Source organism: Chlamydomonas reinhardtii, chromosome 6 (assembly GCF_000002595.2).
Source record: "Chlamydomonas reinhardtii strain CC-503 cw92 mt+ chromosome 6, whole genome shotgun sequence".
Lineage (NCBI taxonomy): Eukaryota > Viridiplantae > Chlorophyta > Chlorophyceae > Chlamydomonadales > Chlamydomonadaceae > Chlamydomonas > Chlamydomonas reinhardtii.
The window spans coordinates 8771581-8792598 of NC_057009.1; the positions used below are offsets into that span (position 1 = coordinate 8771581).

Here is a 21018-nt window from a genome sequence, read left to right on the forward strand (position 1 = left end):
GCAAAGAACAGACGACCACTTACCTCCGGTGTGGGAGGCACGCCGGGCGGCGGCGGTGGTGGTGGCGGGGGCGGCGGCGGCGGGGGCGAGTCCTTGGGCACCGGTGGAGGAGCGCCGGGAGGAGGCGGAGGCGGCGGCGGCGGTGGCGGCGGCGGCGCATCCGGGAAGGCCGGTGGCGGCGCAGCGGGTGCATCGGGCTGGCTCCAGTCCTTGATATCCGCGGGCGCGTCAGGAGTCGCCGGAGGCGGCGGCGGAGGCGGCGGGGGCGGCGGCGGGCTCTCAAGGGGTGGCGAGCCCGGCGGCGGCACATCCGGTGGCGGCGGCGGCGGGGGAGGTGGCGGCGGCGGCGGTGCATCCGGAGGGATGATCTCAGGTGGCATGGGCGAGGATGGGGGCAGGTTGGGCAGGCTGGGCGTATCGGGGGTGCTTGGAGGAGGCGGCGGAGGAGGTGGCGGAGGAGGAGGCGGAGACACAGCAAGCGGGATAGGGCTGGCCGGCGAGCCGGGGGGCGGCGGGGGCGGCGGGGGTGGCGGCGGCGGCGGAAGGTCGGGCGGCGAGGCGGGCAGAGCCGGTGGTGACGGCACGTTGGGCGCGTTGGGCGCACGCGGGACCATGGGCATGTCTGGCGTGCCAGGTGGGGGAGGAGGCGGCGGGGGCGGCGGCGGGGGCGCCGGTGCCGTGTTAGGAGGCGGCGGCGCGCCCGGAGGCGGGGGCGGCGGTGGAGGCGGAGGTGGAGGAGGCGCGCCCGGCTGGTCAGGAGGCGGCGGCGAAGGCGGGAGGTCTGGAACACCCACGTCCAGCACAGGCGGTGGTGGCGCGCCCGGCGGCGGTGGAGGCGGTGGGGGAGGCGGCGGGGGAGGCGCGTCCACAGGGGTCGGCGGCGGCACGCCAGGAGGTGGCGGCGGCGGTGGCGGCGGTGGCGGCGGCGGCGCATCCGGGAGGGCCGGCGGCGGCGTGGCCGGTGCGTCGGGCTGGCTCCAGTCCTTGATATCCGCGGGCGCATCCGGAGTGCCAGGGGGCGGCGGCGGCGGAGGAGGCGGTGGCGGCGAGGCGTCCTGTGGAGGCTGCGCCGGCGGGGCCCCAGGCGGGGGCGGAGGCGGCGGCGGGGGCGGTGGAGGGGGAGCATTCGGTTCGCCAGGCGGCGGCGCGGCTGGCGCGTCAGGCTGACTCCAGTCCGCCGGAGTGTCCGGCGTAAAGGGTGTCCCTGGCGGCGGCGGTGGAGGCGGCGGTGGAGGAGGAGGCAAGGGTGACAGCGCAGCGTCGGGCGTGGGTGGCGGTATGGCCGGCGGCGGCGGCGGGGGTGGTGGAGGCGGAGGCGGTGGCAGGTCCGGCGGCACAGCGGGCGCGTCTGCGGCATCGGGAGGCTGTGGGGCTCCCGGTTGTGTCGGCACGGTCGGCATCGCCGGAGCGCCTGGCGGCGGTGGCGGTGGAGGCGGAGGCGGGGGTGCGTCCGGCGGCGGGCTTTCCAGCGGCGGCGGCACGCCCGGAGGCGGGGGCGGCGGTGGAGGCGGAGGTGGAGGAGGCGCGCCCGGCTGGTCAGGAGGCGGCGGCGAAGGCGGGAGGTCTGGCACACCCACGTCCAGCAGTGGCGGTGGTGGCACGCTCGGGGGCGGTGGAGGCGGTGGGGGAGGCGGCGGGGGAGGCGCGTCCACAGGGGTCGGCGGCGGCACGCCAGGGGGAGGAGGAGGGGGTGGCGGTGGTGGCGGCGGCGGCGCATCCGGCAGGGCCGGTGGCGGCGCGGCGGGTGCGTCGGGCTGGCTCCAGTCCTTGATATCCGCGGGCGCGTCCGGAGTGCCAGGGGGCGGCGGCGGCGGCGGAGGCGGTGGTGGTGAAGCGTCCTGTGGCGGCAACGCCGGCGGGGCCCCAGGAGGCGGCGGTGGCGGCGGCGGTGGGGGGGGAGGCGGCGCACCAGGTAGGGACGGCGGCGGGGCGTCAGGCCGAAGGACGCTTACGTCCTCTGGCGTAGCCGGCACCGACGGCATCTCAGGAGTACCAGGAGGCGGTGGCGGAGGTGGCGGCGGCGGCGGGCTAGCGGGTGCTGTGTGGTCCGGCTCGGGCGGCGGCGTGGTTGGTGGCGGCGGCGGCGGGGGAGGAGGTGGCGGCGGCGGCAGGCGTGGCGGAGATGCGGGCACCTGCTCTGCGGCAGGCGGCATGGGCGCGCCTGGTTGCGAGGGCACGGCCGGCATGTCAGGCATTCCGGGTGGTGGCGGTGGAGGGGGCGGCGGAGGCGGCGCAAACGCGTCATCATCGCCCTTCTTGCCAGGATGCGTGCGGGGCGACGGCGGCGCGTCCGGCGGCGGAGGCGGCGGGGGTGGAGGGGGCGGAGGCGGTGTATCCGGGTGTGCAGGCGGCGGGGCAGTGGGCCCTGGGGCGTCCGGTGATGCCGGGGCTGCAGGACGGTCCGGAGACCCCGGAGGAGGAGGCGGAGGAGGCGGGGGCGGGGGAGCTGCGGCGGCATCCGGGATAGGAGGCGGTACGCCTGGAGGCGGCGGGGGTGGGGGCGGCGGCGGAGGCGGAGGCGCATCGGGGAGGTGCGGCGGCGGCGCTGAAGGGGCATCTGGTCCGGGCCGGGCCGGTGCAGCAGGCTGGTCAGGAGCACCGGGCGGCGGCGGGGGCGGCGGGGGCGGTGGAGGGGCCGCATTTGGGCTCCCAGGGACTGGAGGCGCTTGCGGTGGTGGCGGCGGGGGCGGTGGAGGCGGCGGAGGCGGAAGACCCGGGGCGGCCGGAGGCTGCTGCACTGCGCCTGGCGTCAGGGGGGCATCGGGCAGCCTTGGCATGGCAGGCGCGTCCGGGGTGCCGGGCGGCGGCGGCGGAGGCGGCGGCGGAGGCGGCGCCTGGGGTGCGCTGACCTGCGGAGGCGCGGCAGGGGTGCCAGGCGGGGGAGGCGGCGGAGGCGGCGGGGGAGGCGGCGGTGCTGACGCATCCTCCTGCACGGGCGGGGATGGAGCGATGGGCGCTGCAGGCTGGCCCTCAGAGGGGACGTCCGGCATGGCTGGCGTCTGCGGGGGCGGCGGTGGGGGTGGAGGGGGAGGAGGAGGAGGTGTTGTCCCTGGCGCTGGCGGCGGCACGCCCGGAGGCGGCGGGGGTGGTGGAGGAGGAGGAGGCGGAGGTGCGTCCGGGTGTGCCGGAGGCGGGGCCGTGGGCCCCGGAGCGCCCGGCGACATTGGGGCTGCGGGCTGGTCCGGAGAGCCAGGAGGAGGCGGCGGGGGAGGCGGGGGAGGCGGGGCGTCCACGGCAGCTGGCTTGGGTGGAACACCAGGGGGAGGTGGAGGCGGCGGGGGAGGCGGAGGGGGAGGGGCGTCTGGCAGGGCCGGCGGCGGCGCATCGGGCTGTGTGGAAGCAGTGGGCTGTGCAGGCGCAGCAGGCGCGTCAGGCGCGCCGGGCGGAGGCGGCGGAGGAGGAGGCGGGGGAGGGGCATCCGGAGCCCGGGCTGGAGGCGGCAGCGGGGCATCTGGAGGCGGGGGCGGGGGCGGAGGAGGCGGGGGCGGCGGGGCGCCTGGAGGCGCATGCTCAGCCGGCTGCTCCGGCGCCAGTGGGGCTCCGGGCTTGGTGGGTGCGCCGGGCATGGTGGGGGTTCCAGGGGGTGGGGGAGGAGGAGGTGGCGGGGGAGGCGCCGCAGGAGCCTGGGTCGTGACTGGTGCGTCCGGGACCCCCGGCGGTGGAGGCGGAGGCGGGGGCGGAGGGGGCGGCGGGGCGGCGTCCTCCTTGTCTACCGGAGGCGGCTGAGGCGCTGCCGGCACGCTGGGTGTCGCGGGATGTGCGGGCTGGTCGGGCGAGCCCGGAGGAGGCGGTGGAGGAGGCGGTGGCGGCGGGGCGGCGGCGGCATCCGGGGTAGGAGGCGGCACGCTCGGAGGCGGCGGCGGCGGCGGGGGTGGGGGCGGCGGCGGCGCTCCCGGCTGCGCAGGCGGCGGTGCCGCAGGGGCATCAGGCCCAGGCCGGGCTGGTGCAGCGGGCTGATCGGGAGCACCGGGCGGCGGAGGCGGCGGCGGGGGAGGAGGAGGCGCACCGGGAGCAGTGGCGGTAGGCGGCACGCCAGGCGGAGGTGGCGGAGGCGGAGGCGGTGGCGGAGGGGGCGCGTCCGGTAGGCCTGGTGGTGGGGAATCGACCTTGGCAGCAGGAGTGGACGGCTGCGATGGTGCGGCCGGCGCGCTGGGTGTGCCTGGAGGAGGAGGCGGGGGAGGCGGGGGAGGCGGAGCCTGGGGCTCAGTGGGTTGCCCCGAAGGGGGAGTACCCGGAGGTGGAGGCGGAGGAGGCGGAGGTGGGGGCGGAGGGGCTGTGTACGTGTCAGGCGCAGGCACAGGCGGGGATGGAACTGCCGGAGCGGCAGGGGTTGCAGGCGCCGACGGCTGATCAGGCGAGCCGGGAGGTGGAGGAGGAGGCGGAGGAGGAGGCGGAGAGGCAGCAGTTCCGGCGGGCTGTGCTGGCGGCGTCTGGGGCGGCGGCGGCGGCGGGGGAGGCGGTGGCGGTGGCGGCACAGCACCAGTGCTGTCCTCAGCAGGTGGGGACGGCTGGGGAGCTGCAGGCACTGAGGGTGCGGCCGGCGCCGACGGCTGATCAGGCGACCCCGGAGGCGGGGGCGGCGGCGGCGGCGGAGGAGGAGCACCGGGGGCACCAGCCGTAGGCGGCATGCCGGGAGGCGGCGGCGGCGGTGGGGGAGGTGGCGGCGGCGGGGCACCCGGAAGCGCCGGAGGTGGCGCGCCCGGAGTCTGCGTGTCGGGGCGTGGGGCCAGCGGCGTAGCGGGCTGATCAGGAGCACCGGGCGGAGGTGGAGGCGGCGGTGGCGGCGGAGGAGCGCCCGGAGCAGAGGCGGCAGGCGGCACGCCAGGCGGAGGCGGAGGGGGCGGAGGCGGTGGCGGAGGAGGCGCGTCCGGTAGGCCTGGTGGTGGGGAATCGACCTTGGCAGCAGGAGTGGACGGCTGCGATGGTGCGGCCGGTGCGCTGGGTGTGCCTGGAGGAGGAGGAGGCGGAGGCGGGGGAGGCGGGGCCTGGGGCTCAGTGGGTTGCCCCGAAGGGGGAGTACCCGGAGGCGGAGGCGGAGGAGGCGGAGGTGGGGGCGGAGGCGCTGTGTACGTGTCAGGCGCAGGCACAGGCGGGGATGGAACTGCCGGAGCGGCAGGGGTTGCAGGCGCCGACGGCTGATCAGGCGAGCCGGGAGGTGGAGGAGGAGGCGGAGGAGGAGGCGGAGAGGCAGCAGTTCCGGCGGGCGGTGCTGGCGGCGTCTGGGGCGGCGGCGGCGGCGGGGGAGGCGGCGGCGGTGGCGGCACAGCACCAGTGCTGTCCTCAGCAGGTGGGGATGGCTGGGGAGCTGCAGGCACTGAGGGTGCAGCCGGCGCCGACGGCTGATCAGGCGACCCCGGAGGCGGGGGCGGCGGCGGCGGCGGAGGAGGAGCACCGGGGGCACCAGCCGTAGGCGGCACGCCAGGAGGCGGCGGCGGCGGTGGGGGAGGTGGCGGCGGCGGGGCACCCGGAAGCGCCGGAGGTGGCGCGCCCGGAGACTGCGTGTCGGGGCGTGGGGCCAGCGGCGCAGCGGGCTGATCAGGAGCACCGGGCGGCGGAGGGGGAGGCGGTGGCGGCGGAGGAGCGCCCGGAGCAGAGGCGGTAGGCGGCACGCCAGGTGGAGGCGGAGGCGGCGGAGGCGGAGGTGGCGGCGGCGCACCAGGAAGGCCTGGCGGCGGCGCATCTGGCTGGACAGAAGGTACCCCCGGTTGCGACGGTGCGGCCGGCGCGCTGGGTGTGCCTGGAGGAGGAGGCGGGGGAGGCGGGGGAGGCGGAGCCTGGGGCTCAGTGGGTTGCCCCGAAGGGGGAGTACCCGGAGGTGGAGGCGGAGGAGGCGGAGGTGGGGGCGGAGGCGCTGTGTACGTGTCAGGCGCAGGCACAGGCGGGGGTGGAACCCCGGGCGCTGCCGGAACAGCCGGTGCTGACGGCTGATCAGGCGAGCCAGGAGGTGGAGGAGGAGGCGGAGGAGGCGGAGGAGACGCCGTAGTCCCAGAGGGCTGTGCTGGCGGCGTCTGGGGCGGCGGTGGCGGCGGGGGAGGCGGCGGCGGTGGCGGCACAGCACCAGTGCTGTCCTCAGCAGGTGGGGATGGCTGGGGAGCTGCAGGCACTGAGGGTGCGGCCGGCGCCGACGGCTGATCAGGCGACCCAGGAGGCGGGGGCGGCGGCGGCGGCGGAGGGGGAGCACCAGGGGCACCAGCCGTAGGCGGCATGCCGGGAGGCGGCGGCGGCGGTGGGGGAGGTGGCGGCGGCGGGGCACCCGGAAGCGCCGGAGGTGGCGATGCAGACTGCGTTACAGGTGCAGCCGGTTGCGACGGCGCGTCCGGCGTGCTAGGTGTGCCGGGAGGCGGCGGCGGCGGCGGCGGGGGAGGTGGAGCGTGCTCATCGGCCTTCGGAGGCAGCGGCGGTGTCCTGGGTGGTGGAGGAGGCGGCGGGGGCGGCGGCGGCGGCGGCACCGCAGGGGACTCTGCAATGGCCGGCGGCGTCGGCGTTCCCGGCGCGGCGGGCGCCAAGGGTGCGGACGGCTGGGTTGGCGTCCCAGGCGGCGGCGGCGGTGGTGGAGGCGGCGGGGGAGACACCTCGCCCGGCTGCGAGGGCGGCAGCGGCGGTGCATGAGGCGGCGGCGGCGGTGGTGGCGGCGGCGGTGGCGGTGGGACGCCGCTCTCAAAGCTGGGCGGTGGCGGGGCCTCTGGGGGGTCCGGGTAGAAGGGCTCGCCGGGCGCAAACGGCAGGTCGGGGTGCTGCGGTGGCGGCGGCGGGGGAGGAGGCGGCGGCGGAGGCGGCGGGGGCAGCCCCGGCGGCGGCAGTGCAGGCGGCGGAGGTGGCGGTGGGGGCGGCGGCGGAAACGGGTCCGGTGTCGCGGGCCGCGAGGGCGGCTCCCATGGTGCCGACCAGAAGTCTGACCCTGGCGGCGCCGGTGGCGGTGTTGGCGGCTTTTGTGGCGGCGCCGCTGGCTCCCCGGGCACGAAGGGTGCCGGCGGGAATGGCGGCGCGTGGGGGTCGGACGGCGCCGGCGGCGAGGGCGGGTCGGGGTCGGGCCCCGGCGGCGCCGGCGAGGGCGGCAGCGGCGGCAGCCCCGGTGGCGAGGGCGGCTGCTGCGGCTCCGAGGGCGCTAGCGGCATGCGGTCGTCCACGCGGCAGATGAAGCCCAGCCGCTGGTCGCAGGCGCGGTCGTCCCAGCGGTAGCAGTAGCTGCCGCCGCCGGCGTCCAGCACGGAGGCGGCCACGCAGCGCTGGTCGCCGCCCCAGTTGTCGGGCTGGTAGTTGAGCGACGTGCCCAGCGCGGCGCAGGCGGCCGAGGTCGGGTTGAACAGGAACTGGGCGGGGTCGGCCATGGCCGTGCCGTTGAGCGTGGTGTTGCCGTACCAGAACCAGTCGGCGCTGTTGGCGTAGCTGCGGTACAGCCCGAACCACACGGACGGGTCGTACAGCTACAAAAAGGAAAGGGGGAAGGGGAACGGGGGAAGGCGGACGGATAAAGGAATCCATTTGTAAGGGCGTGGGTACCACCTGACTTCAGATCCATGCTTCCATAACCCGCCGCCCTGCCGCGCCATGCCCCATCCCACCCCCCCAGCCCAGCGGCACCCACCCCCGCCACGTCCGCCTGCAGCGCCAACATGACGGCGTTGAACTCGGACGCGGACGCGAACCAGGCCAACACGCCGTAGTACTGCGTGCAGGCCGCGTCCGCCGCCTCGTAGCTGAGCGCGGGCGAGGCCACGTACTGGTACAGCACGCCCGCCACCGTCACGTTGCGCAGCGCCGGCACTGCGCGCAGGGGGAGAGGGGGGCGGGTTGCGGCGGTTGGCAGGAAAGGGTGACAAGAGTGAGTGGTGATGGGAAGGTGTTGAACGAGGGCTGGGCACTTTGGAGGGGTGCTGAGGGGGCAGAGGCTATGCGGTGACGACAGGAGCTGCCGAAGGGCGAGTGCGCTCGGTGCGCCTGCTCACGTGATGCCAGTGGCGGCGGCGAGGCGGCCACGGCGGCCGGCGGCGGCGCGGGGTCGGCGCTGATGCCCAGGAGCCGCTTGCAGATGAAGGGGCGCGGCTCCAAGCAGTCGTCCATCACCCACTGCCCGCCCCACAGCTGGTCCACCGCGGCGCAGTCGTTGCCCTCCGTGTCCGTGTACGGCAGCCCGAAGTGGGTCCACGCCGCGGGGCCGCCGTCCAGCCAGCGCAGCAGCGTCTCATTGCGGCCGATCTGCGGGCAGGAGTGTGCATGTGTGTGTACGGGGGCCCTGTCAGTTTCAGCTTGCAATCGCCCTATGTGGACGCCGATCGAGATCGTGCGCCTCTTGTATGTGTCCACTTCCATTCTGCCCTGCCCTGCCCAGACCTGGCCTTCCCTGCCCTTTCCCTGCCCTGCCCTCTGGCCTTCCCTGCCCTTTCCCTGCCCTGCCCTCCCCTGCCCAGCCCTGCCCTGCCAGCCCTGCCCTGCTTCCGCTGCCCCGCGCACATCAGCCCCCCTCCCCCCTGGCATGAATGGCTAACCCCCGCCCCCTGGTCCACCAGGTGCCGCACCTCGTCATAGCCAATCCACACGCTGGCATCGCCCGCCGCCAGCGCCGTGGCGGTGGTGGTCATGTAGCTCCACACCGCGTTGAACTCCGCCAGCGAGTGGAAGGAGGCCAGGTAGCCGCCGCCGGCGCGGCAGTACGCCGCCGCCTCCGGGTACGTCAGCGCCGCCTCGTTGTACAGCGAGTACAGGTACAGCCCCACGCGCGTCTGCACCGCGGTGGCGGCGGGCGGCGGCGGCGCGGGGGATGGCGGCGACGGCGGCGGCGCGATGGCGTTGTCGGCGGTGGCGGCGCGGCACAGCGCGGGCAGCTGCACGCCGCAGCCGGCCGGCACGTACTGGAAGCCGGCGGTGGGGTCCACCGAGGCGCACGCCAGCACCGGCCGCGGCCCGGTGTACACGCCGGCGGCCCACTGCGTGAACGTGGGCGGCGAGGTGCCGTCCACCTGCGTGAAGTCGCCCAGCGCCGAGGCGGCGCCCACCCAGCGGATGCCAATCCAGAACGGCGCCTCGCCCGCCTGGGACGGCAGCGCGCTCACCACCTGCGCGGGCGGCCAGGGCGGCGGGGAGGCCGCGGGCGGCGGCGCCAGCGCCGATCCGCCCGCGGCGGCGGGGTCGCTGGACAGGTAGAGGTACACCTGCGACATGACGTCCATGTACTCCTGCGCGGTGCGGAGGCGGAGCGGTGGGGCAGAGGGGCGGCGGGTCGGCACAGTGCTTTGGCAGGTGGGGCGCACGCAGGCGCGCCTACACGCACACTGGCCGGACTCTCAGGGCGACCTCCGCGACGCTGCACACGCACAGTATTTCAGCCGCACGGCCCCCTGCCTATCCACGCGCTGCATGAACCCGCCCGCCGCGGCCCTCCCTCATAGCGCGCGGCCCAGGACCCCCACCTGTGACCTCCTCCCCGGCCCGCCACAAGCCCATAGCCCATACCAGCAGCAGCTCCATCCCGCCCCCCAACACCACACCGCGCGACACGCATGCCACACCCACCCGCGCGTCCGCCGGCACCGCTAGCGTGCCCCCCGGGTCCAGCGAGCCGCAGTAGCGGTTGGCGGCGGCGTAGCTGCGCGGCTGCATCACCAGCGTGTACGTGAGGTCGCCCACCGCGAAGCGGAACGCCAGCTGCCGCGCGGTGGCGGGCGCTGCCGGCGGCGGCGAGGGCGGCGGCGCGTTGGCCACGTTGGCCAGCTTGCACAGGTACTGCAGCTGCGTGCCGCAGCCCTGCACCGACCACTGGCCCGCCCGGTCCAGGTGCAGCGCGCCGCAGTTGGGCGTGGTGGGCGGGTTGGAGGCGGCGTTCAGCTCGTACTGCCCAAAGCCCGAGAAGGTGAGCGGGCTGCGGTCCGACCAGCGCCAGTCCTCCCCGTACGACAGGCTGCGCTCGTACAGCCCGATCCACAGCGGCGCCCAGGAGGTGGTGTAGGGCGGCGAGTAGGCGGCCAGCGCCGCCACCAGCGCGTCGCGGACGGCTGTCAACTCCGCGGCCGAGGCGAAGGACGCCAGGTGGCCGCCCAGGCCCACACACGCCTGCTGCGCGGCCAGCCAGGTCGAGGCCGTTGGCGAGACCAGCCGGTAGGTGGCGTAGGACACGACCACGGACGCTGCAGGTAGGAGATCAAGAGGAGGCGGAAGCGGTAAAGCAGTGGCATACGCGTTGCACTCCCCCTTGAACCGCCGAAACCCCTGAAATTCGGCTAATGTCACCACGGCTACCCGCCAACATATGACCTTCACACAGTTTCCTTGACTGTCCAATTTTTTTGTAACGCACATAACCTCCAACCCGACAATCCCAGCCCGTTCCAGCGCCTGCCACATGCTCACTGGCAGGGTACGCCACTGCCGCGTACGGCGGCGGCGGCGCTGGTGCCACGGCACCCGGCGGCGGCGCGTTGGTCAGGGTGGCGGTGGGCCCAGAGCAAAAGAACGGCAGTGGGGTGCTGCAGTCCATTTCCAGCCAGGCGCCGGTGGTGAGCGCGGCCGTGGCGGTGCCCAGCTGCGCCGCCACGCAGTCCAGGCCGCTGCCATCCTGCGTCCAATGGCTGCTGTCCCATGCGTCTTCCCACGTGATAAGATCCACCTGCGTAGTGGGAGAAGCGAGGACGCAGCAGACACACGCACACACACACACACAACGCTCCTGTTACTAGCCCACATCAACGCGGGTGCATACGCCCATTACAACTGCTTAACCCGGTTGCCCCGTATTCCTCTGCCACCTCCTGCGACCCCGCCCGTTGTTGCGGTGCTCTGCAAGCGCAGCCCCGCGCTGCCAGCACCCCACCCATGGGGCCACCCGGCAGGCGCCGTAGCCCGCACCTGCTCCACGGTCGCCGTCCCGCGCCCGGACGTGAAGTAGAACCAGCCCTCCGTGTCCTGGTCGCTGATGCCCAGCCACACGCGCGTGTCCGACAGGTAGGTGAAGGGCACGCTGTAGGCGTCCAGCACGTCCTGGTACACGGCCAGCGACACCGGGTTCGCCAGGTAGCCACCCAGGTCGCGACACGCCTCCTCCGCGGCCGAGAACGTCGCTGCATCCTTGAAGAGGGCCCACCGAAACCCGTTCCGAGTGGTAAACCACGGCGAGTCACCGTAGATACCCGTTGCTGAGTATGCTGGCGGCGCCGGAGACGGCGGCAGTGGCGACGGCGGCGCCGGCGAGGGGGGCGGCGAAGGCGGCTCCGGCGATGGAGGCTCCGGCGAGGGCGGTACCGGCGACGGAGGCGCTGGCGAGGGCGGTGCCGGTGAGGGTGGCTCCGGCGATGGGGGCTCCGGTGACGGTGGCTCCGGCGAGGGAGGAGGCGAAGGTGGCGACGGTGACGGAGGCGCCGGCGAGGGCGGTGCCGGTGAGGGCGGTGCCGGCGACGGGGGCGCCGGTGAGGGCGGTTCCGGCGATGGGGGCGCCGGCGAGGGTGGCTCTGGCGAGGGTGGAGGCGACGGCGGCGCCGGTGAGGGCGGTTCCGGCGACGGGGGTGCCGGTGAGGGCGGTGCCGGCGACGGGGGTGCCGGTGAGGGCGGTTCCGGCGATGGGGGCGCCGGTGATGGCGGCTCCGGCGAAGGAGGCGTCGGCGAGGGTGGTGCCGGTGAGGGCGGCGCCGGCGACGGGGGTGCCGGTGAGGGCGGCTCCGGCGATGGGGGTGCCGGTGACGGTGGCTCCGGGGATGGAGGTGCCGGCGAGGGCGGCTCCGGCGAAGGAGGAGGCGAAGGTGGCGACGGCGACGGAGGCGCCGGCGAGGGTGGTGCCGGTGAGGGCGGTTCCGGCGATTGAGGTGCCGGCGAGGGTGGCTCCGGCGAGGGTGGCTCCGGTGAGGGTGGCTCCGGCGAAGGAGGAGGCGACGGCGGCGCCGGCGACGGAGGCGCCGGCGAGGGTGGTGCCGGTGAGGGTGGCTCCGGCGATGGAGGTGCCGGCGAGGGTGGCTCCGGCGATGGAGGTGCCGGCGAGGGCGGCTCCGGCGAAGGAGGAGGCGACGGCGGCGCCGGCGATGGAGGTGCCGGCGAGGGTGGTGCCGGTGAGGGCGGTTCCGGCGACGGGGGTGCCGGTGAGGGTGGTGCCGGCGATGGGGGTGCCGGCGAGGGTGGCTCCGGCGAAGGAGGAGGCGACGGTGGCGCCGGCGACGGAGGCGCCGGCGAGGGTGGTGCCGGTGAGGGCGGTTCCGGCGACGGGGGTGCCGGTGACGGCGGTTCCGGCGATGGAGGTGCCGGCGAGGGTGGCTCCGGCGAGGGTGGAGGCGATGGTGGCGCCGGCGACGGAGGCGCCGGCGATGGGGGTGCCGGTGAGGGCGGCTCCGGCGATGGGGGTGCCGGCGACGGTGGCTCCGGCGATGGAGGTGCCGGTGAGGGTGGCTCCGGCGATGGAGGTGCCGGCGAGGGCGGCTCCGGCGACGGTGGTTCAGGCGACGGAGGTTGACCGCCGGCGGGCTGCGCGATACAAAGAATGGCCAGCATCAGTACCAGCGCTAACAGCCACCACGTCCGCCGCCGCGGACGGGATGCCCCGCCAGAGCATCGCGCCTGCCGCGCTGCAGCCACGGCGCTGGCCTTTGGCCGCCGCGGCATGTGCGGCAAGGAGCGCCGCTGGTGTCCGTCCGTCAGCAGCGACTGAACTGGTGTCTGCACATAGGGCTAGCCGCACTGCCTGAGGCGAGTGGAGAGTGTCGGGCCGTAGCCGCCTAGGTGCGTCTGAGCTAAACTCCTCTAAGCCGTTCTGCTCCGTGAAATGGGCCGCAATGTCGTCCTGCGGGTGTGGCACACGACAACGCGGCGATGAAAAATGGCCGGGAGCAACGCTGCCAACGTATCAAGCGCTAGCTTTAACCCGTATTAGATGTTTGTGATACATGCAAAGCAACAAGTCAGAATCCTGAACACAACGCGCCGCGTTTGGAAGGGCATGTGCGCGCCTGCGCGCCACCTCCCGCACGCGCTGCTCGGCAGGGCACGCCCATAGGCTTTCATGTAGCTCAAGCATGTCCACGCGATGCTGTTTGGCGCGTTATGCTGGTGGCGCACCTCTACTTCGAGTTTAGTCCGCCCGGCGAGACCGTGTCTGAGCTTGCCGGCACCGAGCGTCACGCACGTCTAAGATATACCGAGCCGTGTTATTTCGGCGGCAGGAATGTTTTGCACGATGAAAGCAGGAAGAACTTGGGGTCAAAGTGTTTGTTCCCTGTGTTCACAATTGAAGGTCACGTAGTTTACTAAAGTCTACGAAATTAAGCTAATACAGTAGATAAGCTGCAGGTTCAACTGTTGACAAGTATAGAAGCGCAAGTCTGAGTACGCATGCAAGGTCGCCACCTCTTCAATGGTTGGCCGGTTCCTCCTGCAAGTCAGTATAGCAGCATTGGAGGCACCTTGACAAAATGAGCACGTTAGCATAGCCCTATAACAATAAATAACCTGCGTCACTTGGTTCAGAAGGGGTAACAAAATGGCTCTGCAAGCCAAGTTTGAGAAAGTGGTGCAGGGGATTAAGACTTCAGGGCCAAAATTCCTGAAGGAGCTGCGGGAGTTCGATAATCTAGTCAAGGTAGGTCGCTCTACTGGGGCCATGCCCTATGGAGGAGCCCCCATCGACTGAGGAGCTTGCTCAGGTCTAAGAGGGTTGGGGAGAACTGCCCATCGGCGAATGACAGCTTGGGGCATCGCGGGCGGAACCCTTTCACGGTGCGTGTCGCTTGTTAGAGTGACGTGCCCCGCCAAAAATGGCCTGCAGGCAATTGGAGAATGCAAGTCGAAAGCGGAGGAGGACCGCATCATTACCCAGGAGCTGGAGCTGCTGAAGCAACGCCTCAGCGATCCCAAGCTGGACAAAAGCCGGGGCAAAGAGTACATGATTCGGCTCATATACTGCGAAATGCTTGGCCATGACGCGAGCTTTGCGTACATCAAGGCCCTGCAGTTTGCAAGTGACCCGAACATCCACACCAAGAAGGTACCCCCACCTACGTGTGCTGGCAAACCTGTCGCTCAGCTGGCAGGGGGCACATCACTGCAAGGGGAGGTCTGGACTGGTCACGAGGATAGGCAGTGAAAAAGCCGGTCAACTACTGCCGCGGGGTCCCGCCCATGGCACGGAGGTTGGCAGTAGCACACGGCCCCCCTCCCCCCCCTCCCCCCTCCCGCCCCGCCCCTCCCTCCTCGCCCAGGCCGCCTACCTGGCTCTGACCCAGTTCCTGGACTGCGACAACCAGCTGGTGCTGCTGCTCGTCAACACGCTGCTCAGCGACATGAAGAGCGACAACTACCTCATTGGTGAGGGCTGCAGCGTCGGGGGCAAGGGCAGGAAGGGGGTGGCGGGGCTGGGGCCAGGGGCCAGGCCGCCAGGGGCGGGCAAAGGTGTGAGGGCAGGGGCGCGGCGTGCAAGCCGGGGATGGGTGCGCCCGGTATGTGGGGATTTGGAACGGGATGCCGGCGTTGGGTGACGGCGCTGCAGCCACCACCCGTCCAAGCGTTATGCACCCTCAACCAGACCCCCTTGCTTGCTCGCACCCTCAACCAGACCCCCTTGCTTGCTCGGCCCCCAGCCTTTCAGCATCCCTGCCTCTGCCCCTGCCATTCACCCTGCACACGCACATCCGCCTCATGGAGCTGGTTCAGGGTCTTGGGATCTCTGGGATAAACCACCCCACCCGATCCACCCATCCCATTCACCATCCACATTTCCCTTCCCTCCCACCACCACCACCACCACCACCACCACCGCCGCCACCTCCCGCGCCCCAGTGTGCACGGCGCTGGTGACCGCCACCAAGCTGATCGGCGCGGACCTGGTGAACGCGGTGTACCCGGTGGTGGTGGAGCGGCTGCGGCACCCCAAGGAGCACGTGCGCAAGAAGGCGGTCATGGCGCTGCACTGGTTCGGCGGGCTGGACCCGCGGCGCGAGGGGCCGCTGGCGGGCGTGGAGCTGGACAAGCACTTCAGGACCATGCTGTGCGACAAGGTGGGTGGGGGGCGTGGGATGTTTTGGGGGCGTGGGAGGGGGGGCGCGTGTGTGTGCGTGTGTGTTTGTAAAGCGAAAAGGGGGGTGTATGCATGCGAGGGGATGCGTCGGGGTGCGGGTGGGCAAAGGGGGTGTACGGTTGGGGTCCGTGCGGGGGCATGCGTCAGGGTGGGGGTGGGGGATTTTGGGCGGGCAAAGGCGGGAGGGGGCATGGACACGAATGGGGCTGGGGCTTGGAGGACGGGCTGTGGGCAAGGCGGGGTCGGACTCGGTGGGACATGGCGATCCAGGCTACATGCTTCGTCACTCAAGTCACGATGGGCGGGATGCTGACTCCCGGCTGGTGCTGCTGCTTCCCGGCTTCGGCCCCCACTTCATTTCCACATGCCGCCGCACCACCACACACCTGCACCACCACCATCCCCGCATACCCGCACAGGACCCTGCCGTCATGAGCGCGGCGCTGTGTGCGCTGCACGAGTGCATCAAGGGCGACCCGCGGCCCTACAAGAACCTCATCCCCTCATTCACAAGCATCCTCAAGCAGGTGGGCGGCGCGGGCCGGGATGCCGCGGGGGAGTAGGGTCGAGGGGAGGGGCACGGGAGTGCATGCAGCGGTATGCACAGCCATGCGTGTACTCTTGAAGGGATGTTGTGGGGGCAACGCGCATTGCTCGTGTGCGGGACTTCACATGCACGGGCAGCAGGCGGCGCTCACCCCGGAACCCGTCCTGAGCCTGACCCCACGGCCTGACCCCGCGGCCTGACCCCTCCCTGTGCGCCTCTCTACCCGCACAGGTGTCTGAGCACCGGCTGCCCAAGACCTACGACTACCACCGCTTCCCCGCGCCCTTCATACAGGTGGGCCGGGCCGGGCGGGGCGGCCGCCAGGGGCGGGGGCGGGCAGCGGGGGTGGCTCCGTGAGTCCGCTGGTGTCACCGGCACGGGGCATGCCATGGCTGGCTGCCCGCAACCATGGCGCCATGCACCCGATCCCCCAACTCGCGCGCTCGACGCCCCACCCCTCGTTCCCACGCACCACTCACCCGCCCCCGCTCTCGCTGAACACCCGGCCCCTCATCACCTCACCATCAATCAGCGAGCCGTGCCTGGAACCCCCTGTTCATTCATCCCCCTGCTCCCGCCCCCTCTCCCCTGCCCCCCCCTCTCTCCCCCATTAGATCAAGCTGCTCAAGATCCTGGCCATGCTGGGCTCCGGCGACCGCGCCAGCAGCGAGAACATGGCGGCGGTGCTGCACCAGACCCTGCGCCGAGCCAACACAAGCCACACCATCGGCTCAGCCATCATATTCGAGTGCGTGCGCACCATCACCACCATCTACCCCAACCCGCAGCTGCTGGCCACAGGTGTGCGTCGGGGGGGGAGGGAGGGGGCGGCGCGCACATCGCGGCCCTGCAGAGCGGGCCCTGGGGGGGGGGCGGCTACTGTGTGTAAGAGCTACTCGGGTGGCGGAGAGCGAACGCACTCGTGGCCTGGGAGTCACGCAGTAGCATGCGTCCTGCACCTGTGCTTATGTTCCCCTAGTCATTCCTGCAAGCCACCGACCTATCCACCCACCTACCCGCCACCCCCCGCCACCACGCTCCGCAGCTGCCGAGTCCATCGCCGCCTTCCTGCGCTCGCCCAGCCACAACCTGCGCTACGTGGGCATTGACGCGCTGGCCGGCATCGTGGCCATCAACCCCTCCGCAGCCGCCGAGCACCAGGTGGCAGTGCTGGACTGCCTGGAGGTGAGAGCGAGGGCGAGGGGGAGGGGAGGGGAGGGGGTGTAAGTACTAGCCCAGAGTGAATCAAAGCAAGCCAAGCTAGCGGCGAAACAGGCAGAGGCGACAGTTGCAAGCGATAATACTCATGGGAGGGGGCGGGGCATTGTGGAGAAGCAAGGCGAGCCCCGCCGGCGATTAATGTCGCCCGGGCTCGGTGGCTCGCAGGAAGGAAACCGAAGGGAAAGGAAGGGCGGCTGGGAGGGACAGGGGTGTGTGTACCGGGGCGGTACGTGTGTTTTCGTGGCTGTTGGGCCAGTGACACGCGCCATTACAGCACAGTGGCAGGCGGAAGGGGAAATGCATGCAGCCTGCGACTGCGGGTTCTCTCGGGCTGTGGCCGTGGGGGCCCTGACACTCCTGACACTCCTGCTCCCCAACCCCCCCCCCCACCCCCCCCACCCCCCCCCACCCCCCCACCCCCGCACCCCTCATCCCCCAGGACCCGGACGACACGCTCAAGCTCAAGACGCTGGAGCTGCTGTACAAGATGACCAAGGCCAACAACATCCAGGTGGGGGTGGGGAGGGTGGGAGGTGGTGGGGGTGGAAACCGTGGCTGCAGGCCAGGGCTGTGCAGTGCGTGAGTATGTGTGTGTGTGTGTGTGTGTGTGTGTGTGTGTGTGTGTGTGTGTGTGTGTGTGTGTGTGTGCAGGTTCGCGCAGGGCTGACTCCCGCTGCCCACTGCCCACCTTCCGCGCCAACACACATACGTACCCACCCAGACACCCTGGTGCTCTCCCAACCTCCCGCACCCCCCCCCCTGCACAGGTGATTGTGGAGAAGATGATGAGCTACCTGGCCACCTGCTCCGACGAACACATCCGCCGAGACATCGTGCGCAAGGTGGGCTTGCCGTTGCTCTGGTCCTGCTCAGAGCATACCATTGTTCATCAGTGCCAATCCTCGCGGCAATCCTACACACCTCCTTCACACAGCTGCACGCACAACCGCCGCTCCCGGCGCATACCGCTGCCCACAACTACCCCGCCACCACCACCTTGGAGCTTTCCCCAGCTACGTCTTGCTCGCGGTTACCGCTTGACCGACACACCACCCTCACAACCAGGCTCATCTACCTCCAAATCCCGCTTCACTCCGCCTCCCCTCCCCGTTCCTTAGTAGTCATGAATGTAACACCCCCTTGTAAAATAATCATGAATGTAACCCCCCTCCTCCGCAGGTGTCGGACCTGGCGGAGCGCTACGCGCCCTCGCCCTCCTGGTTCGTGGCCACCATCAGCGAGGTGTTCCGGCTGGGGGGCGAGCACGTGGACGAGGGCGTGGGCCACGGCCTGTGCCGCCTCATCGCGGAGCAGGACGCCAGCCTGCACGCCTCCGCCGTGGAGGCCTACCTGGGGCTGCTGGACGGGGCGGTGGGCGCGGCGGCGGCGGCGGGCGGCGGCGTGGTGCCCAGCGGCAAGAAGCTGCCCGAGACCATCCTGCTGGTGAGGAGGGGCGAGGCGGGGGAGATGGATGGTCTGGGAGTGGCCGAAGTTGCCAGGAGGAGGTGTCGGGACTGGCGGCATGTGGCGTTTCGGATAGGTTGTGGAGCCTGGAAGGGGGGAACCTGGGGCCTGCCAGGGCATAGTGGCGCGAGAGCCTCTCTGCCACCCAACCTCCCGCCCATCGCTCACTTGCCCCGCGCACACCTTGCTCACCTGGGTCAGGTCATCTGCTGGGTGCTGGGCGAGTACGGCCACCTGGCCGCCCGCCCGCCCGGCGCCGTGCTGGGCCGCCTGATGGGCCTGCTGGCCGCACACAAGACCACCACCGACCGCGTGCGGGGGGCGCTGCTCACCGCGCTGGCCAAACTGGCGGCGCACACGGGCGGCGCGGCGGGGCCGGTGGGCGCGGCGCTGGCGGCACCGCATGGCTCGGGCGGCGGCGCCAGCGGCGGCGTGTGCGAGGCCAGCCCGGCGGACTTCGTGCACGCCTGCCTGTCCAGCCAGAACCTGGAGCTGCAGCAGCGCGCGCACGAGCTCACGGCGCTGCTCAAGTGGGTGCCGTGGGGGCCTGCAGTGTTTGGGCGGTTCCAAGGAGCATGGGGAAAGAGGGGGGGAAGTGTTTTGTCCAATTCAATTCGGGAAGGGATGGTAGGGCGGCCCAGGAGGTGGCAAGGCCCGGGTTGGCGGGGTGTGGTCGCGGGGGTCGGGTACGTGCCTGGCTGGCGGTGGCGGGCCGGTGCTAACCGGGCTAAGCGGTGTACAGAATGTTATGGCGGTGGCTCCGGCTGGCCCTGTCCCGCTCCTGACTGTCACCGGTGTGCCGCACTCCCACACGGCCACAGGCTGCCGCCGCCGCTGCTGGCCGCCGCGCTGCCCGTCAACGCCGCGGCCGAGGACCTGACGTCGGACCTGGGCACTGTGGTGGCGCTGCCCTTCCTGGACGGCCTAGTCAACAGCGCGCTGGCGGCCGGAGCGCAGCCCTACCTGTCGCCCGAGGCGCGCGGGAGCAAGGGCGCGGATGCACAGGCCAAGGGTGAGTGCAGAGAAGTGCAGCCCCCTGCTGCGGCAATGCGTGCACACATGCAGGTCGTAGTACCGTACATGCCGTGTGTGTGTGTGTGTGTGTGCCACGGTGCTGTCGTCACGGGCAGCTGTGTGGCGAGGTGCTGACCCAGTGCCACTCTCTCCCTCGCCCCGCTACCCGCCCAGGCCTGCGCTTTGAGGCGTACGAGCCGGCGCCCTACGCGGTGCCCATCGCCGCCGCCTCCACCTCGGCCGCATTCGGGGCCGGCGGCTCCGCCTCCACCTCCGCCGCGGCGGACCCGCGCCAGTCCTCCTACAGCGGGCCCTCGCCCTCCGCCGCCTCCACCAGCAGCGCGGCGGCGGCGGCGGCGGCGGCTGGGCCGTCCGAGCCGCAGCTCACCCTCAAGGGCGCCGGCGGCCGCAAGTGGGGGCCAGCGCAGTACGAGTCGGGGCCGGACGCGGCCGGCGCAGGCGGCGGGGGCGGCGGCTACGGCGTCAGCAGCTCGGGGCCAAGCACGACATCAGCGCCCGCTCCTGCAGCGCCCCGCAGCGGACACCACTCACGCAACGCCTCCGGCTCGGGCCCGGCGCTCACCGGCCAGGCGGCAGAACGGGAACGACTCGCTGCCTCTCTCTTTGGCGGCGGCGGGGGCGGCGGGGGCGCCTTCTCAGCTGCATCTCGCCCGGCTGCTGCACCCGCGGCGGCGGCTGCACGGGCGTCCGGTGGCGCGCCGTCACGCCCGGGGGCGGCGCCGGCAGCGGCAGCACCCGCGCCCAACGTGATGGACATGCTGTTGGACCTGGACGTGCCGCCCGCCACACAGCCCGCCGCACACTCGGCCCGCAGCCACGCGCCCGCCGGCGCGCCCGCGGCACCAGGTGGCGACTGGATGGACTCCCTCCTCGGCGGCGGCGGGCCGGCGGCGGGGCCCGGGGGCAACCACACAGCGGCGGGCATGGGCATGGGCGGGCCGGGCATGGGCGCTGGTGGCATATACGGCGGCATGGGGCCGCCACAGCAGCAGCAGTACCAGCAGTACCAGCAGCAGCAGCAGCAGCAGCAGCCGGCCTACGGTGGCGGCATGGGGGGGCCGGGTATGGGCATGGGCGCTGGAGGCATGGGGCAGCCGGGGCCGGGCTACGGCGCGCCGACGTATGGCCAGCCGCAGCCGTACGGGGCGCCGGCAGGTGGCATGGGGATGGGCATGGGCGGGCCAGGCATGGGCATGGGTGCAGGGATGGGAGGCCGGGGGGCGCCGCCGCCGCACCAACAAATGCCGCAGAAGGCTGCGGGCGCGGACCCATTCGGTGACCTGCTGGGCTAGTGTGTTAGTTGGAGTGGTGACTCGTTGGGTGGGCATAGGTAGGTGAGTTGGGGCAGCAATTTGGAGGAAGGGGTGAGACCGGCGAGCCCGTGCCGCCCGCAGGCGACTGGATGGACTCGCGCCGGCGGTGAGGGTGGGATATACATAGAAGAAGGCGGGGTGGGGGTGGGATGCGGGTAGAAGGAGGCGGTGTAACACTTGCGACTGCCGTACCGTACGGTGTCCGGTAACCTGCGCGTGCCGCACCCGCGGGCTGCAACATGAAAGTGGAAGTGAAAGAGGGCAGATGTTGAGATACAAACAGGGTAAGGCTTTCGGCGTTAGTCGGGAGAGTGCGGACAAATCTTGGGATTTCGCGCAGAACTGTACCTGAGCCGACCTGAGGCTCTCTGTCATGGCTTCGTTCTGAAGGCAGCGGGGTAGAAGAAACTGCGGGGACGGGTGGCAAGCAATGTGAATATTTACCGCCACTCCAG

General features: G+C 72.3%; 2 protein-coding genes across 2 annotated transcripts in view; one reads left to right on the forward strand and one right to left on the reverse strand.

Annotated features, from left to right (window-relative positions):
- CHLRE_06g309951v5 (uncharacterized protein) overlaps positions 1-13246 on the reverse strand; it is a 31227-nt gene extending 17981 nt beyond the window's left edge. Inside the window, exons 1-10 of the mRNA XM_043063774.1 lie at positions 13030-13246; positions 10840-12754; positions 10345-10600; positions 9511-10121; positions 8517-9173; positions 7947-8196; positions 7586-7764; positions 6578-7424; positions 746-5737; positions 24-622 (exon numbers count right to left, since the gene is read on the reverse strand). Of these exons, the coding sequence (XP_042924480.1) occupies positions 24-622; positions 746-5737; positions 6578-7424; positions 7586-7764; positions 7947-8196; positions 8517-9173; positions 9511-10121; positions 10345-10600; positions 10840-12465 (10017 nt within the window). The 5' untranslated portion in view covers positions 12466-12754; positions 13030-13246. The remainder of the gene's footprint in view (positions 1-23; positions 623-745; positions 5738-6577; positions 7425-7585; positions 7765-7946; positions 8197-8516; positions 9174-9510; positions 10122-10344; positions 10601-10839; positions 12755-13029) is intronic.
- Positions 13247-13356: 110 nt separating this feature from the next.
- CHLRE_06g310000v5 (uncharacterized protein) lies at positions 13357-21008 on the forward strand. Its single transcript, XM_043063775.1, has 14 exons — positions 13357-13549; positions 13736-13954; positions 14169-14274; positions 14746-14963; positions 15403-15510; positions 15762-15824; positions 16145-16331; positions 16576-16715; positions 17191-17262; positions 17519-17593; positions 17931-18194; positions 18417-18745; positions 19037-19227; positions 19404-21008. Exons 1-14 carry the CDS (start codon positions 13451-13453, stop codon positions 20540-20542), a joined length of 3210 nt encoding a protein of 1069 aa, XP_042924481.1. The 5' UTR covers positions 13357-13450; the 3' UTR covers positions 20543-21008.
- Positions 21009-21018: the final 10 nt, after the last annotated feature.

Bases quoted from the DNA above. Each gene is read 5' to 3' on its own strand.
- CHLRE_06g310000v5 (XM_043063775.1), top strand. From the start codon at position 13,451: ATGGCTCTGCAAGCCAAGTTTGAGAAAGTGGTGCAGGGGATTAAGACT. The intron at 14,964-15,402 runs GTGGGTGGGGGG...ATACCCGCACAG, and splicing joins GGACCATGCTGTGCGACAAG to GACCCTGCCGTCATGAGCGC. The intron at 17,594-17,930 runs GTGGGCTTGCCG...CCTCCTCCGCAG, and splicing joins GCCGAGACATCGTGCGCAAG to GTGTCGGACCTGGCGGAGCG.